The sequence below is a fragment of the Mus caroli genome, unplaced genomic scaffold (genome assembly GCF_978045245.1).
Source record: "Mus caroli unplaced genomic scaffold, Mus_caroli_1 scaffold_7, whole genome shotgun sequence".
NCBI classification, from domain to species: Eukaryota; Metazoa; Chordata; class Mammalia; order Rodentia; family Muridae; genus Mus; species Mus caroli.
The window spans coordinates 23,123,699-23,142,353 of NW_028227262.1; the positions used below are offsets into that span (position 1 = coordinate 23,123,699).

At 44.7% G+C, this 18,655-nt stretch overlaps 1 protein-coding gene across 5 annotated transcripts in view; it reads right to left on the reverse strand.

The window, feature by feature from the left end:
* Nucleotides 1-5,208: 5,208 nt before the first annotated feature.
* Nucleotides 5,209-18,655, reverse strand: part of Ano2 (anoctamin 2) — a 320,900-nt gene continuing 307,453 nt past the window's right edge. For all 5 annotated transcript variants that reach the window (XM_085839879.1, XM_085839877.1, XM_085839878.1 and 2 more), the window contains 2 exons: nucleotides 8,356-8,461; nucleotides 5,209-6,088 (listed from right to left, as the gene is read on the reverse strand). In XM_085839879.1, coding sequence (XP_085696005.1) covers nucleotides 5,816-6,088; nucleotides 8,356-8,461 — 379 coding nt within the window. In that variant the 3' untranslated portion in view covers nucleotides 5,209-5,815. The remainder of the gene's footprint in view (nucleotides 6,089-8,355; nucleotides 8,462-18,655) is intronic.

An 18,655-nucleotide genomic window follows, 5' to 3' on the forward strand; every position in this document is an offset into this window, starting at 1 on the left:
AGAAACTCACTTAAAGACACATCCTGGTGAGATATTTTTTAATTGCAAGAAACACTTTTAAAATCTCACATGAACCAAAGCAGTAGAAATAAAGAGCTTCAAAAGGGATATCCATCAAGTTGGCTCCAGAGGCCATTCCTCCAAAACCCTAGAAGAACAAGGATTAATTGTCATAGCCACGATATTTTGAAAGAGAAGATGGTGACCTGAGAATGGGAAATCCAGCCAAGCCATCATTCCAACATGAAAGCAGCCCAGAAACACATCTGCTGAGGGAATACACCCTCACATACCCCATGTCTTAGGTCAGGTTCTCTGGAAAGCAGCCCCAAGATGAAGGGCTGCATGCCTTCTTTACAGGAGCTTAACAGAGAACAGGTTCCTGGGAGAAGGGAAGGAGAACAACAGAACTGAGGAGAAACTGAGCTACAGTAAGCACAGAGCATGAAGGCTCAGTGGACACAGTCACCCACCATGGTGGAAAGGGAGCTCTGGGGCTGAGAGACCCCTTAAGACTGTGCCTGGACACAGAGACAAAATGAGCCCAAGCTCTGCTGAGTATAGAGTCCCTGTGTGTAGGCTAGCCTAATGCAAGGGCCTGGTCTTGGCCCAGGAAGTTCCCTTATATTACCCACAATTCTCAGAGAGTCACTATGTAAGGCCATAAGCATCAGAACTAAGAGGACCTGGTAGTGCCTTTAATTCTGCCTTATGGAATTTTAACCCTGGCCAACCGGCAAATGAACGTGCCAATATAGAATACCATGGTTTTCTTATTTTTTTTCTTTTAAAATTATTGATTTATTATTTTATTTGCAGGAGTTTTTGCCTGCATGTATGTGTATATATGTATAATATATATGTATGTATGAATAGTGTGTGTGTGTGTGTGTGTGTGTGTTAGGAATGAAAGCAGGATCCTTCACAAGAGCAACACATGCTCTTAACTGATAAGCCATCTCTTCAGCCCCTCTTAATTCCTAAGCCCAAACTTTGCTTGGTTATAGATTTTAAACTGTAGAACAAAATTTGATCCTTTGGTTTCTCCATCTTAATTCTCACTGCCAGAAGTTCCTCCCACAGGCCAGTCACATCTCCCACAGGCCAGTCACATCTCCCACTGCCGTTTAAGATCAGACAATAAACTGCTGAGTTTGAGTCTCTGTCTCTCTGTGTCTGTCTCTTTCTCTCTTTCTCATTTTCTCCTTCTCTCTATCCCTATCTCATTTTGTAATCAATGACTAATGCGTTTGTAAGGTTAGTTGTATTGGCAGGGTTTGCAACAGCAAGACTTCCATTTATCTCACAAGAAGCCAAACTTAAGTACAACAAAACCATGACCATTGTTTTGAGGCAGGGACTTAGTAAAGAGTTTCTGAATCCTTCGGAGCCTTATTGAGTTGAACAGAATTCCATGTCCACAAGTGGGATAATCTGAGATGGGTCCAGTCTGGAAGTCTTCGTGCTGTGAGGAGGCACAGGATGAAGACTTTGCTTCTATTTATTACACCTTTTTTTTTTGATATGAAGAAAATGTTACCAGGTGTTATGATGCACACTTTTAATCCCAATGCTTTCAGGAGGTAGGAGACTGGTGGAGTTCAAGGCCAGCCTGTTGCACATAGAGAGTTCCAGGCCAGCTGGAGCTCTGTAGTAGAAGCCTGTCTAAGCACACACACTCATAAAAGAAAAAGAAAAAAGAAATCCCATTGAACTGATTCATACCAAGCAACCATTAGAAGGCATTTATTTCTGTCCTCTATAGGGAAAGACTGCTGATGGTTAAGGAAAATACCCAGTTCATCACCAGGCCCCTCCTCATCATAGTCCCTGCCTAGGTAGGGACTGCTTCTCTTCTCAATGTGTCTGACTCAGAATATCCCATTTGTGGAACCAAAATTCTGTTCAGCTCAACAAGGCTCCAAAGGATCCAGAAACCCTTTGCTAAGTTTCTGCCTCTAAACAGGGGCCACAATTTTGTCATATTTAAGTTTGCCTTCCCATAAGAGAGATAGATGGAAGTCTTTTTTTTTTTTTTTTGCAAATCCTGCCAACACAACCTACCAGCCTTATAAATGCATTAGCCGTTGGTTACAAAATGAGTCATAATTGAGAAAAGAAAGGAAAAAACAACACACACACAAGCTTGTTGCAAAGGATCTCTTGAAGGTAAGTACTAAGGCGGCTTAAGCCGTTCTGTTTCTTTTGCATTTTCTAAATCTTCCAGGACTGGAGAGACTGCTCGGGGGTTAAGAACATATACTTCTCTTGCAGAGAACATAAGTTAGGGTCCCAGTACCCACACACGGTGTCCCACAGCTGCCTCAGACTCCAGCTCCAGCAGCCCCACCTCCCTCTTCTGGATTCCCATGGCACACCACTACATGACACGTGCACACTTACACACATAAATAAAAGTGAAAATTTAAGTTAAAAAATGAATATTTCTCAGTGGACACACGCAATTTTAAAAATTAAACATTATTTTGAATCTATGCATGTGACTGCCTATAGTGTATGAACACAAATAAACTTATGTCAAATATTAATATATCTGGATATAAACTAATGTGAGATATTTATACACTATATCTGGAAAGGGAATAAGATAATGAGTGACCTTATCTACTTTTCTTCTTTCATTATTTCTGAGTTTTATTCACAATGTTTCCTCATGAAACCATAGAACAACAATAATTTTTTCAAAAGCCAAGAGAGGGAATTTTAATGTTTGCTCTGTTTTTAAGACCTCTGCTACCCTTTCTCTACCCCAAGTAACAAGCGTTCCAGAAAATTCTCTTTCTTTGGTACACTATCTCACTGCTACTGCTACTGGGATAAAGCACAGGCATCCAGTGGTCTGTCTGGTAACAAGCATGAGCCTGAGCTTATTTGAGCCCAAGATGAGAGTGAGTAGTTAAATCTCTCATGCTCCCGTGGTACTACAGAGGGCACTACTCAGTCTTTCCACAGTTGGAACCTGCATGGGGTCAGATTAGCTTGCCTTTCTGTATGCTGTGTAGACCTCCCCAAGTGGTTCTTTCAGACCTGAACCTGAGGATGTGAACCTAGGCTGCCACAGGCTTCTACACACTATTGGGCAGTGGGTAAGATTGAAGATAAAAGCACCTATAGAATGGGAAAGAGTGGAGTCCCTCCCCCACCTCTAACCTGTTCCTTTCCTTGACTTCCCTTTTTGGCCATTACAAAAGAAAGGTTGTACTTCTGTTTGCTTATTATTTGCCATATCTTTGCTCTACATTTACCATAAGCTTAATGGGAGTATTTCTTCTACTGGACAACATCTCCTAAGTGCCTTTCCATATTTTGGGCAGGTATTGGGAGCACACTCTAGAATGGGTGAATCAGTAGTTACTGGGATAAAAAAAACTGATGAGCTGTTCCTGCAGTGATAGAGACCCCCTTACCAGAACAAGCTTCTCACAAGAGATCTCTCCAGAAGAGAAGAGATAGCACAACAAAGAGTTGACTGGTACAGAGCCTCAATTCTTATTCTGTGGATGGCTAATGCCCAGGATGCTATAAAATCACCATTATCGTCAGTTATGTGTGAACAGTAGTCTTCTGTGGTATCCTCTGCGGGCTTATAGATGGATGCTCCTTCAGGAGGATGCAGAAGTAAAAACACCCTAAGCCAAGGGAAGCAGGAAACCATCCCAATACATGCATTTTGAACTTCAAAAGATAATTTGGTGAACTACGTGAAGTGAAAATACATAACAAGACAGTGCATTAAGAAAAATTGTCAGTGAAGAAATACATATGAGTAGAATGAGAGTCTGGAAGCCACAATAATTACCAATGCCAATTATACTTTGGGAAACTGCTAGCTAGGTTCTTGTCTCTTTCATTGTTATTTTGGATTGTATGACTCTTGATGTACGAATTTTACCTACATGCTCATATAAAAAAAATGTCTGCTGTACTAAAGTAGGAGGAAGTGGATCTCGAGAGTGTAAGGAGCTTGTGAGTGGAGCTGTAGTTCAGTCAGTGTCTGGTGGGCTTCCTGGTGATGGAGGCAAACCTTGACCATTAATTCTCATGGGCCCTGGAATCAGGACTACCATAAATGCAGATGTGAATCCCTGGGACCTCCCCTTGTTTCAAGCTTGGAATCTTCATGCCATTAATTCTCATTGAAGTGACATTTTCCTCTCATTGTCCACCACACACTCTGTGGAAGAGCTACGCCTGTTGGCAGATGTCGCCATGTTTCTATGTTACTCTACTTAGGACCCAGGCTCCAGGGGTAGTTAGAGATATTAAGATATGATGCAATTATGGTTGAGGGTAGTATTACGTGTACGGGGTGGTCTGGGGCATGGTTACCTGGAATTCTAAGAAGGACATCGTGTGCCTTACCATTACTACAGAAGAAGGGGTTTAGAAACTCAAGAGGCCCAATCCTAGACACCATCTCACGTTCTTAGAGTTTCTGGAAACATCAAAGCCCTTTTCTGCTCTCCTCTGGTGCAGGCCCTTCCTCGTATCTGCTTATCAGGCATAAACTAGTCAGATTCCCCTGTGTGGACCTGGAGATGGGTCAAGACGATATAGTGTTGCAACTAGTCTCTGGGCTGCAGAAGGGGCTGAGAAATATAAGAAGCATGATTGACAGTGGTGAGCATCAATGGCTTTTCCAATGACTGGCCTTTCTATCCAACTCTTTATGAAAATCTCCCCACAGAGTCCCAGAGAGCAACTACCAATTGACTATGTTAGCATTTCAATATGTACCTCTCACTGCTCTACAATGAATATAAAACACAGCTCCTACTCTGCCTTATAGTGCCCCTTACCTGACCTGACTGCTCCCTTTTGCCTTAATAAAGGAAAAGCAAAGTTACCTCCTGCTAACATTGCTGACAGTCTTTCTGAGCCAGCCCATGGATATGCTATAAGTGCACCCACACTTGCTATGTCCCGCGCTTCCTGTTTCCTCTGTTCTCCCTAGCATTTTTCCATTGCATTCACCATTATCTAAAATGACTAAACAGCAGTTGGTTCATCACCTGTCCCCATACAGGAATGTTCTGTCTTCTATTGCCTGCTTTGTGAGAGCAGAGCTTGAGAAAGGAAGAGAGGGAGGGAAGCAGAAAAACAAAAAAGGAATAAAAGAGAGAGAAGAGGGAGGGGAGGAGAAGAAACACAGCATCAAAGACAAGCGATGCATTTTTTTTTAAAAAAAGACTCTTTCCATTTATTTTATTTTAAACTGGAACTTGCATAAAACGGCCATGAGTTGCATTGTATGCATCCTTGTCACAGGAGCTGCAGACAAACCTGGACAGGACCTTTCTTCCTTACCACCAGGTCCAGTGGCCACAGAAATCAATCCTGTAACTTCATTTGCATCTGCCCAGCCTTGTTGTGGCCCCATTCACAAGTGTCTCTGAGAGGTTTTTCCAGGGTGACAGTATGAAGGGGGTGTGATCAGTTAGATGGGTGCTAGGATGGATGGGACCCTCACTGAACTTCTTTCACCTAAGATGATGGTGAAGAATAAGAAAGGACCCGAGAGAATTCTATGGTGAAGCAAACCCCATGGGGTACCAACTCCCTGAAAGGACACAGCTCAAAAGTCAACCTAAAAGAAACACAAGCTTCTAGCTTTTTTGAGAAGCTGTACAGCTTCCTTCCCTCCTGCACTCTCTCACTCTACTTCCCTTTCTGTAACTTCCTTTTGGAGACACCCATAAGCCAGTTCCCAGCAGAAGAGGTACCATTGTGTTATAGGAACATATGGTGTACGCATGCGTTTCACCATAACATGCCCTCCTCTGCTGCCAATGGCTCATACATTGGTGTGCTGGGACCTTGAGGATGCTATGCTGCCTGGCTGGCTCTGGCCTGATGGTGCAGAGCTGGCTGCACGGCTCCTCCTGCTCCGATCCCCACCTCCCTGGCTCCTCTGGGCGGGCTCATCAGCCAGCTTGACCTTCTCATGCTCCTCCTTCAGAAAGAAGTCTACCAGCAAGCTCTTCTCTTTCTTAATCTGGTCGCTGATGTCAGTGGGGATATCCGGAATCATCCAGTCCACCAGGACACTCAGGAACATCACTAGGTTCTGTCAAGACAAGGAAGTGACACAAATGGTGAGCCTTGGCTTGGTAGTGGGATCAATAAGGGCATCGGTGGACATGAGCTCACCACTGTCCACCTTGACCTCTTCGGAGGGACTACTCCAGTACTGAAGACTCACTGGCTGGATGGTCTTTACCAATGAGCCAAAATGTCCCTTGGTACCCTCACTGGTAATGGTGCCCCATTAGTAAAATTACTACAACTTCAGTCTACTCCTCGAGCAGCTATGAGTACTGATGACTTAATAATACACATCAAATACTGGCAATGGCAAGATGTGGTAAGTGGCAGCTACCCTGTGTGTCTTCCTGTCAGGAAGCCAGTCACATAGTACACTGTTGCACCAACCACAGAATCCTCACATGTCCTTGGTCCTCACGCTTCTAGACTTGCTCTAGACTGGGGCCTCCAAGGAAGTATCCGCTGACCATAGTGGCCTCTATAGGATTGCCTGTGGGACAACTGCCCCGTTCATCTCCCTTTCTGTCTCTTCTGTCCTCAATACCAGCTTAGGAGCTTAGATGTTTTCATTGATCTGGCTTTATCCCAGCTCCCTACAGCTCAGTCTCCTCATTCTGCAGACCCCAAGGACTCTCTGCATCCAGTTCTCTTTGGTTGATCCCAGGCTTTTGTAGACACTTGCATGAGGCTTCCTGCTAAGCGCATCTCTGGGATACACAGGGAGGCAAGCAAAGTCTTTCCTAGGAGCAGTTTCTCTATGAGGGATGAATATCAACCTATGACGCCTGGCATGGACCAATGCAAGCTAACATACTCTGATTCTTGCTCATCTATCAAGTCTCTCCTTCCTACACATTCATCCAGCACATTCCTCAACTCTTGATGATTTTCTTTCCGGGAGCTATATGCTGTGTGTCTTCTCTTTCCCCTCTAGGAAACTAAGGTGGTGACAGGCCCTGAATTTAATTCTTGCTCCTGGGAACTCAAGAGAAGGCTTTAGGAACAAGTGCTTTCAGAGGCTCCCAGGCATTCAGGCTTTTTCAGGCTTTCCCTCTAGCCACCACCAATGTGAGTGACCTGTGACATGTGACATATGGGCAAGTGAGGAAATGGGTGCAAGTGGGGGGGGGCAGCAGGGGGATGTCTAGGCAATTTGTCAAACATATCATCCCATCTCTACAGAGAAAGAATAGTGTCTTCTGTGGGTGAAAGATTAGCTGGTGGGCTTTTCCACATCCTGGGCTGGAGTCTGAGGGGCAGGATACCTTAGAGCCCCCCAGAGACCTGCCTTTAGGGAATACAAAAGCCAAGGGAGCTGAAGAGAAAAGGATCTGGCTTTGTGCTCTGGCCTCTGCTCAAAGATCAACAGGACCCTGACTGGGAATTGGAGGCTCCGGGAGCTCAGAGAATCTCAGCGTCGCAATTGGAGCTGTGGCTATTGTCAAAGATAGGAATCACATGAGCTCGAGTTTGCTATTCATTCCAGGGGTGGCTAGATGACTCTGCAGACCCCTCCAGCCAGATGTCTCCATGGTGAACAATGCTAACAAAGGGGAAACCCACAAACTCAGCAGGAAAGTTCCGGAACTTGAGCCCTTTCTCAGGCTGACAGAAGGGATGTGCTGTTTGTCTGTCCCAGTGCTGAGACTCTGGTTTCAATGGTTCTCCGTTTTCTTTTCTCCTTCTCCAGTTTAAATGGGCAAGTATCTCCACTTTGCAACTTACTCTACATCTGTTCAATAACTTTACTCTGGAGTTCATTATCTTTCGGCCAAGTCCACCCATTCAAAGCTCTCTCGGGGGAATTCTCCTGCTTTACAGTTATTGCTGCCTGCCCCATGTGAAGTTCCCTATGTCACAGAGCACAAGTGGGCCTCTGTATCCATGGCCTGCTATGCTCAGATTCAACCAACCATGGATCAAAAATAACCGAGAACAAAGCCACACCAGCAGACACACCTGCATGGTATGCTTGTCAATATTTCTTAGACCTGTCCTTATTGAGTTTGCATTTCATTCATTATCATGTCCTCTAGCAATGATTTAAAGTATATGAGGAGATATTGGTGGGCTACATGAAGATGATGTGATTGATGTCATTTGTTACAAAGGACTTCAGTGCCCTTAGTTCGGTGTCCCACAGAGGTATTAAAGCCACATACACACACCCAGATACTAAGAGTGACTGTTCCGTAAGCATCAGACTATGAGGGACAGGCAGGGCTCTATAGGAGTCTTCACCTGGGAAGCCTGCATTCTGATTGGTTGGTCTTCACCTGAATAACTCACCTGGAAGATGATAACAAAGGCCAGACGGGCAGACAGAACAGACCAGTACTGCTTGGAAAACTCATAAGGGTTTGGTGCCCATGGTGGTTCTCGATAATCTTTGAACCTGCCCAAAGAAAGATAGGATGTTCAGACTGAGTGGTGACAGAGACGGGGGAGATGGCTCAGCTGGTCAGTATTTGTTGCACAAGCATGAAGGTCTGAGTTTGACTTTACAAAGGTAGAGTGGTGGCATGTGATTGCCATCCCAGCAATGGAAAGGCAGAGACAGGCAGAATCCTGGGACATGTTGGTCAACTAGCGTAGCCTAAAAACTAAAACCATCTCTAAAAACAGCTGAGGTTGGCTTCTGACCTCCATATTCATGTGCACACATGTACATACACATATACACACTCAGCTACATACACATACATATACCTATGCACACACATGAACATAAACTAAATAGGTAAAATTAGGATATAGATAAATAGTAGACTGGGTATAGACTGAAGGGAAGAGGATACTTCTGTGGATAAAATCTCAAGATCTGAGCAGCAGTTGAGCTCTTGGCTGTGAAACTTGAGAAATAGATAGTGGAAATCCACAGTCCAACCAACAGTTGTCTTTGGAATTAAAAAAGAAAATCAAAGTCCACAAAAGTCAATCTACAGCTGTGTTTTTCCTGCTCTCTCTCCAACACCTCCTAAAAGCTTCCTCTGGGGCCAGGATGTGATTCTCGGGGAGTCCACGAAAGGAGATGTGACCTAGGTCCATGTGGCCTTCATGGCTCCCATTGTCTGGTAGAGGCTCCCAGATGACTCATCTGGTGCTATGCAGCAGTTTTTGGATCCCAGGTAGACACTGGCACTAGCAGGTCACCTCGGGGTCCTCTTCAGGAAACAGCTTTGAGGGTAGCCAGGATTTCCAGCTGCACCACTGAAACCAAAGGAAAGCCAGTGCAGCCCAAGCAGAAAAAAGGTTGAATGAATGGGGGGTAGGGTCATAAACAACCACACTTGGTCAACAGACTTTCTCCTTAGTCATCTTTGTGACTTATCTGTACTTATCTGGTGTGAGCCTTCCACTTCCTTCTCAGGCATACAGAGAAAAGGCATGTTTTGTTTTCTGTCTTTGACTTTTCACCCCTATTCTGCGATGACTCATGCCCCAGAGAATTCATTTTCTAATCCTGGAAAAATAACAAGGGTTCATAGCAGCACTGTGACCATCTCAGACCCACTCTCTCAATGGAATTACATGTCCAATGGCAACCCTTAGGGTGGAGAAAGAGTTGGGATGGTATCACACTACCCAGTAGTGTGTGTGTGTGTGTCTGTGTGTGTGTGTGTCTGTGTGTGTCTGTGTGTTTGTCTCTGTCTGCTAAGGAAGGCACAGTAAGAGACTCTGACCAGGGAGAGTCATACGCAGAACAGGACACATAGCATATATATAGCTCTGGGCAAAAGAGAAGACTTTTCTGTATGTTTGTCTTTTAATCTTCTCAAAACACTCAAGCAGGTATCCCATATAGCATGCATGGAAGGAAGCTGGTGGACTCAGAATTCAAGTATATGGCCCACGAGCAATTCAGGGTCAATACGAAGCAGAGGAAAGTGAGGATATAAATCTAACAGAATCCAGGCTCTTCCTCATTATCACAGAACACCTTATCAACAGCTGAAGTTGAAGGTGGGGGTCATAAATGGAGGGTCCTTTCCCTTGTCACAAAGAAACTAATGTTGTAAAAGGTCTATGTATCAGTACAATGGCTTCCAGTTTCCAAGGAATAGGTACAAGGAGGATAGAACATCTGAGGTAGAAGAAAGAGATGTATACACAAAGAAAACGCTGGAGCAATGGAGTCAGCAAGGGAAAGACATGCTGTAGGACAGACACTCATCTCTCTACTAGGGCTTGGCCAGGAGCCAGGTGCTCCCACCTCACTGCTTGGCTCCCCCACTTCCAACAGCTGATCGCAGCTGTCGCAAGCTTGATATGACATCTGGCTGAAAAGCAGAGCTAACTGCATCCCAGCAGAGCACCACAGAGCGCCGAGGTATTCTTTTAGATCATACGTGGCTGAGGATGAGAACATGGAGCGCTACGCAGACTGCTTGCTAGTAGAGAAAGGGAAAGAGACCAGGGAGAAGGGGAGAAAGGATTGGGGGGAGGAGAAACTGAGGAGACAGAGACATGGAGACAGAGCAAGGGGGACAGAAAGCATGTGACTCAAATGAATAGGATAGGATGTCATGGGAATGGAGAAAAGCCTTTTTAGATTTGCCTATTTTTCTGCTGTATGCAAAACAGGGTCTGCTCCTTTCCAATGCTAGAGGAGGGTACACCCTGCTGTTGCTTACGTGGGTGGAGGGGGAACCTCCCTCCCCAGACATAGCCCAGTCCCTTTGCCCATCCCTCCCCTTTCCTAGCACTGGCTGTGACAGGACAGCTGCTCACTGAGCTTCCTCACTCTCTGAGAGTCACTGCACACTGCCCCCCCTTCCAGTCTGAAAAGAATCCATAAATAATCAAATTCAGCTTCCAACTCGGCTACTAACTTACCACAGTTTTTAGGACTCTTGCTCTGCCCTCCCCTGGTGTCCAAAACATGTTTTGAATCTAACAGGCGCATTCGTCTGATGGAGGGTCTGGGGTGGTGGGAGGGGAGGGGCTTGGCAGAGATCTGTCCAGAGCGATCAACCTGAGAACAGCTCTCTACAGAGAAGGGAAGGGTGGCTACATGGAAGGGAAAGCCATACCCCAGAAATTAGTGGGAAGGGACTTGACACAGTTTACATCTGTCCACATTCCTTCCTAAAGTAACTCTCTGAGCAATAAGAACTTACTTTACACTAATGAGTAGACATATCTATTACTGAAATGAATACAACACAGAATATAAATGTTACCATATGTGATGAGTTGGTACATTACTCTAGCCTACCCTCCATTCCATTCTAATCTGTCCTGTCCTTCCAAAGGCTGTTTGTGACCCACTGAAGCGATTTCACAATCCACTAATGAACCATGAGTCATCTTTTGAAGAGCATGGATTCCAGTAAGCTTGTGCCACTGGGTACATAATTGGTTGTTTACATGCCAATGTAAGTTCGGGTTACATAATATTTATTTTTTTTCCTCTGAAATGTGATCCTAAGAAGTCAGGCTTATCAACTGTTTTCTTTAAGCAGCTAGAAGACACTTGCTAAACAAAGAGACAATTAGCTTTAAGAATAGACAGGTGGCTAATAGGCTTCATTGTTCAAACCACTGTGGTAATTATCTGGGGTGCTTGTTTTCTAAGTCCAGAGCTGAGGGAAATGTGTGTTCTGGAGATAGCAAGTGACTGTTTGAAGCTACATCCAGCACTTGGGTCCCAGGTCCTTCCTTCCTGACACTTCTCTAAGGGCCCAGGTGTTAAAGTCTTGGTGCCCTGTCACTCTGTTGGAAGATGGTGGAAGCCTAAAGTGGTGGGGATTCACTGGAAGTCCTTTGGTCAACTGGGGTACGAAAGGTTGGGAAACCCTTGCTCCTTCTCCTCTTTCTCTCCTGCTTCCTCTACCCCATGCTTCTTCCATGATGTTTCCGTGCCACAGGCCCAAAGAAACATCAAGTGCCAAAATAAATACTTTCTCTTTATAAATTATAAATTGTTCATTGCAGGTATTTGTTACAGCGACGAAAAGATGACTAACACAGTCATCGCCCACATGGCTCCGTGTTCTGAGACCTACTGTTCTCAGCTGCATTAGCCTGAGCCTTCCTTCCCGGTGTGGCTATGTCCCAACTCAAAGAATTCAGCCCAGAACTCTGAAGCCTGGTCCTTCAGAGGCAACCACCCAATACAGGTTGAGAGTCCCTTATCTGAAACACGCGGTGCTAGAAGGATTGCAGATTTCAGAATTTCTTCCTATTTTGGAAAACTTGCTTACATTTAAGGCATCTCGGGGATGGGCCTGAAGCAAGAATGTGAAATTCATTGACGGTTCAAATATTCCTTTCACACATAAACTTAAGATAGTTTTATACACTACATTTAAACCACTGCATTCATGTAACGATGTTTTGTAGTGTTTAATTTTCCACTTGTGGTGTAGTTTGAACACGAAGCCTTTCAGACTTCTTTGAGCCTCGTGTTTGGGATTTGTGGGTTACAGATGCAGACCTACAGAAACTATTCTTCGCTTTGCTAAAGGTGACTTATAACTTTGGTCAGGGCACACAGACAAACCTTCTCAGTCCTCCTGGCTTCCAGAGAAGGTTTCAGAACACTTAAATTCCAGGCCCATGATGCCAATGCCCATCAGAGGTGCCAGGTACTGGCAGCCACAGGGGCCTGCTGTAGGTAAATGGCAGAAAACAGAAGAGACTCTGACTGGTGGAGGACACCCTGAGGCCTAGGAAGTACAGTTTTTCTCTAGTCCATCCCCATCCTGTCATATGACCCCAACACCTGAGAGTCTTCCCTGGGCAGCCTCAGTTTCCCAGCAAGTCCATGCTGGCCCCAAAGGGACATGAAAGTTTATGTCAGGCATATCAGTTGGAGAAACTCACCCCTCCTCCATTTCTGCTTTATTGCCCTTGAGCTTTAATGTTATTTTTGAAGAGTTGCTTCTGAGTCTTCCAAGACAGACAGACTTTCACTCATGAGACAACTAGGTCATTTAAACAGGACACATGGCATTAGGGTGCCTCTGCCTTCTACATGAGTCAGGTACATCATGTCTCTGAACCTCAGCAGTCTAAATCAGAAAAAGCAACCAGTACACCATGTGTGCACCTGCCCTCCAGCCCCAGCATGAAAAACACGTGTACAGGTGTGCATGTACACTCAGTGTTAAAAGAAGATACAGTGAGAATTTAATGAAATAACATAGGTTAATGTGATTTCTAGAAGCTTCCACACCCAAAGAGGGGCACAGTGGTGTCTCCTGGGAGATAAAGTCTGGGGTGGGAATATGAAGGGGGCCTTTTCCTTTCATACACAGATATATGTACACAGAATTATTTTTATAAGAAAGAAGTTCTTAAATTTTTCTGCAGTGCTAGGAATGGTACCCGAGGCCTCTGTGAATGTCAGGCAGATTCTCTGCTGCTGAATTACACTCTTAGCAATAGAGGCACAAAATTTTAAAAGATCTAAGTACCAGCGATAATCAGTTGACTCTGATGTGTTTTATACTGAGATTTCAAGAGCAGAATTACAGTGTTAACTGGGGCAGATCTCCGTGTAACAGGTGAAACTGATTTTTTAAAAAGTCAACATTTTATTACACATAGTTTAAAATTATGTTGATACTATTTTGTGAAGAATTCCATGGATAGAGTTAAATTTGGAAATTACCTAAAGAAATGAGGTTTCTATTAACTAAAATTATGTTTCATTGTTATGAGACAAACCCATGAATATCTTCAAGGTTCTGCAATTCCTATTATGTTAAAGAAATGGAAAAATGAGGAAAGGTTCACACACATCCCACCTGCCTATTGTTGGAGGATGCTGGATTTGCACAGAGGTTCAGCTGGAAGCAGAGCAGTGCTGGAGCAGCGACCTGCGGTGTTTCAGATTTTTATAGCACTATAGTCATGTACTAATGAACCGTTAGATTTCTTGGAAAGCCCTCAGGTTTACAGACATGGAAACCAAGGCTCTGTTGCTTTGTCTTCTCACCACTGTGATATAATACCTGACATATATACCTGATATATACCTGTGATATAATACCTGACAGAAGCCAGTTAAGAAAGGGAGAGGCGTCACTGTGGCTCACAGTATAAGGGGAGACAGCCCACCATGGGGGACAGGACGGCTGTAGGAACATTTCACATCTAATTCTATCAGTAAGTAGACACTGGACAGGAAGTAGGGCAGGGCTATAAACCTCAAATCTCGGTGATCTACTTCCTCCAGAGATGCCTGCCCCACTCTAAGGAGTTTGGCAACAATCCAGAAAAGCACCACCAGCCAGGTACCAAGCATCCAAGCAAATCCTCAGGGGCATATCTAACATCTGAACCCAATTCAAATGCATAGACAGAGAGGGAACGAGGTTCCCTCAGCTGTATCCATCCTCTGTCCATCCTCACCTATAGGGTAGCCAGTAACTGTGAGATCTGCCACAAGCTGCGAAACCACGATTGCTGAAGGAGAGGAGGAAGCCAACCCTGAGAAGCTGGGCACCCACCATCAAGAAAGACTTTTAGACGAAGTGTTAGCTCTATAATGAGTCAGCTGGTGAGTGTCTTTCTTGACTCCAAACAGTGGTGTGAAAGAAAAAAAAAACATTGTAAATAGCCTCACTGGAATTGGATGTCATATTAATGCTGAAACAATTATGTACAATAATTTCAGGCCATCTGAGCCACTTTAGAACGCCTTCTGAAACTGGCTGTTGGTAGAGGAAAACAGTAGAGGCAATTAGGGGCTAATGAGAACCATGTCAATCCAACAGTTGGTAAAGATCAGTGAGCTGCCACCTGGGAAAGTGGGCTACCTCTGCTGTTACATGGAACAGACACAGGCAGAAACGATATCTTCAAAGGCTCTGCACAGGGCCTTGGGATATGGAAGCGCTTAAGCATAGCAGGAGCCAATTGAGGATGCCCGCTCCTGCATGGTCAACACCTCCAAATAGTCCAGTTGGGGTGATGGAGCCCATGTGTGTCCTTGTCCCCATGAACTCTCTGCTTGCTTCCTGCTGAGCCAGGAACTGAGACACCACTATTCATACCCCCACCCTCCCAGTGCCTTGTGGCTGCTTGACCTTTTCCAATAGCCACTAATCATGCCTGATGCCCAACATCTTGGAACTGTTTAAGAAGGAGCTGTGTTGGTATAGTTCAATAACTGAGGTGAGCCTGTCCCCAGAAGTGGTGGCTTTGCCTCTCTTTGCCCATTACAAATGGGCAGCCAGAGACAGGTCTTAATGCTTACTGCTATTTTAAAAACCTTTACCCCTGATAAGGTTGGATTGGAGACCAAAGCTCAGTTTCATGTGACTATTTATCCCCAGAGGTAGTTGATGACTGAGAATCAGAAGGGCCACCACGTTCTCATGGCTGTTTGCCAGAACATTAATGTAAAGTCCATTTCCTGCTACAGAGCAATTATAAAGCTGGACTATGGGCTACAGACTTGCATCTGATTCCCAAATTACTTATCTCAGTCCCTCTGCCATAGGCATAGTCTCTCTCTCTCTCTCTCTCTCTCTCTCTCTCTCTCTCTCTCTCTCTGTGTGTGTGTGTGTGTGTATGTGTGTGTGTGTGTCTCTCTCCCTCTCTCTCTCTCTCCCCCCCTCTCTCTGTCTCTCTCTCTGTCTCTGTGTGTGTGTCTATGTCTCCTTGCCTCTCTTTATCTCTCCCTGTCTCTGTTTATCTCCCATAAGACCCACATTAAGTAAGTTAATTCCCATCAACAATTCTTAACCTTCTTAATCCTACTTGACATACTCTACCTAGATCATATCCTGTACTGTTGCCGAGATACCCACTTATATTTGAACAAGGCATCTCATTTCAATGTAACCCAGTCACCTTAACTATGCTCAGAGAGACAACATCACGAAGGCTCCACGCACGTCACTGTGACCAATAGGTTCTGGATCTGACATCTATTTTTCCTTCTCATTCTAGCTTCTCTCCTGGATGCAGTGCTCTTCATACACCCCCTTCACCACCCAACACCCCCTTTGACACCCTGTTCTCTATGATTGCCACCCCTGTCCTGTTGACTAGCTAGACTAGCTTGGTCATATGAATATGGAATTCCAACAAAACCATCTGTAAGCCAGAAATAGTAGCCCACATCTGTAATCCTAGCTCTTTAAAAAAAATTTCTTGGGGCTGGAGCTGGCTCAGTGGTTAAGAGCACTGACTGCTCTTCCTGGGGTCCTGAGTTCAATTCCCAGCAACCACATTGTGGCTCAAAACCACCTGTAATAGGATCTGATGCCTTCTTCTGCTGTGTCTGAACAGAGTGGCAGTATACTCATATACATAAAATAATAAATAACTCTTAAAGAAAAAATTCAGGATATATTAGTGCTTCATTATCAAGGGCTTGCAAATACATAACAGCATGCAGCAGAAACAGCCCCAAGTCTGTGCATCTCAGTGACGCGCTACACGAAATAGCTATTCTGAAGCTCTGGAGCCTCACGTGGGATTTTACATTTTCACAATTAGGTGTATTTTTCACTGCAGAAAAAGATTCATGGCTAAGTTAAAACTAAGAAAATAGTTACCTCTATATCCTCTTTTGTGACTCAAGTGTTCATGCATTTGTGGGGAGGAAGAGGCAAAGAGGTATTAGTTGGGGTTTCTATTGCTGCAACGAAGCATCATAACACAAAAACATGTTGGGGAGGAAAGGGTTTATTCAGTTTGCTTACACTACCACATTGCTGCTCATCACCAGAGGACAGGAACTTAAACAGAGCAGGAACCTAGAGGCAGGAGCTGATGTGGAGGCCATAGAGGAGTGCTGCTTACTGTCTTGCTTCCCATGGCTTGCTGAGCCTGGTTTCCTATAGAACCCAGGAACACCCAGGGATGGCACCACCCACAATGAGCTGGACCATCCCACCCCATCAATAACTAAGAAAATGCCTTACAGCCAGATCTTATAGCGATATTTTCTCAATGAAGGTTTCCTCCTTTCAGATACCTCTGATTTGTGTGTCAAGTTGACACAAGATTAGCCAGCATACCCTTCTAAGCTTCATAACTATTCATGATACACAAGAAGACCATGTCTCAAATAAACAAAGCAAAAACATAAAATAGATCGTTACTGTAGCCACTGAATTCCTCATTCTTTATCCTCCATCTCTTTTGAATGTTTACCCCAAATATTTAAGTCTGAGTGAGGTGCTGTCCCCCCAGTGACCCTGTGAGATGCTATTAGAGTGGCATTTGAACATCCTGCTCACCTACACCCCTGCTTCATCTGGACTTCCTGATGGAAGCTCTGTATCGCAGAACCTGTACCAGGGTTTCAAACATTTGCACAATGATCCCACGATCCTAACTGCTCCAAAGGCCATTCCAGTTTGATCTCGGGATGATTTGTTTCTGAAGACACATTTTCTTGGCAGAAGGATAGAGTTAAAGTATACCTCCTGTAATGGCTAGTTCTGTGTGTCAACTTGACACAGGCTGGAGTTACCACAGAGAAAGGAGATTCAGTTGGGGAAGTGCCTCCATGAGATCCAACTGTAAGGCATTTTCTCAATTAGTGATCAAGGGGGAAAGGCCCCTTGTGGGTGATATCATCCCTGGGCTGGCAGTCTTGGGATCTATAAGAGAACAGTCTGAGCAAACCAGGGAAAGCAAGCCAGTAAGTAACATCCCTCCATGGCCTCTGCATCAGCTCCTGCTTCCTGACCTGCTTGAGTTCCAGCCCTGACATCCTTTGGTGATCAAAAGCAATGTGGAAAGTGTAAGCTGAATAAACCCTTTCCTCCCCAACTTGCTTTTTGGTCATGATGTTTGTGCAGGAAATAGCAACCCTGACTAAGACACCTCCTAAGCATGCTCCTGATACTTCTGTCCCTCATTGGCAGCAAGTTTCTTTCATCAAATCTCTCTCTCCATCATGTGTGTTATGTCTGTGTTCACAGGAGCACAAAAGACAACCTGTGGTATCCCTCCTTGCCTTCCACCTTCTTTGAGATAGTCTTTTGGTAGGCACCTTGTACACCTGGCTAGCCCATGACCTTCAGGGGGTTCTTTTGTCTCTGCCTACTGTCTTCCTGCCAGAGCCCTGGGATTACAGAATTGCACTACTGTGTTGGGCCTTGTGTGAGGGGGGTGCGGGGGGGGAGTCAGAACTCAGATTCTTACACTTGTCCAGCAACATCTTTGCCCTCTGAGCCATCTCCTCATCCTCAGGATAATTTTGAACAGGTAATGTACACACCATAATTTCATCTACCTGCATAGAAACTATGAAGGTACTGTTAGTTTTGTGCATAAATGGTTGGAAAATCCAGAGACTTTGAAGCAGATGCCGGAAGCTCAGCCCTGTGTGTCCTGACTCCTGTCCAGGTCCTGAGCCTTTGCAGTGTGGGATGAGTAAACTCCGTTTGATTGGTCAGGACAGCTGATGCCAACCATGTGGAGCTTGAAAGTACAGTCTGCATTGACTAAAGTGGAACTGGGAGATAAAGATTAGGGTTTGACTTGTTTGATTGAATTAAACCTCATTCAAAATTAGATCTACTCTTGGCTCCCAGTATGAATCCATCAGACAATGGCATTTAGAAAGCATAGCTGCTACTGTGTGATCTAGTCAGGGGAGGGGGAGGGGAAAGAT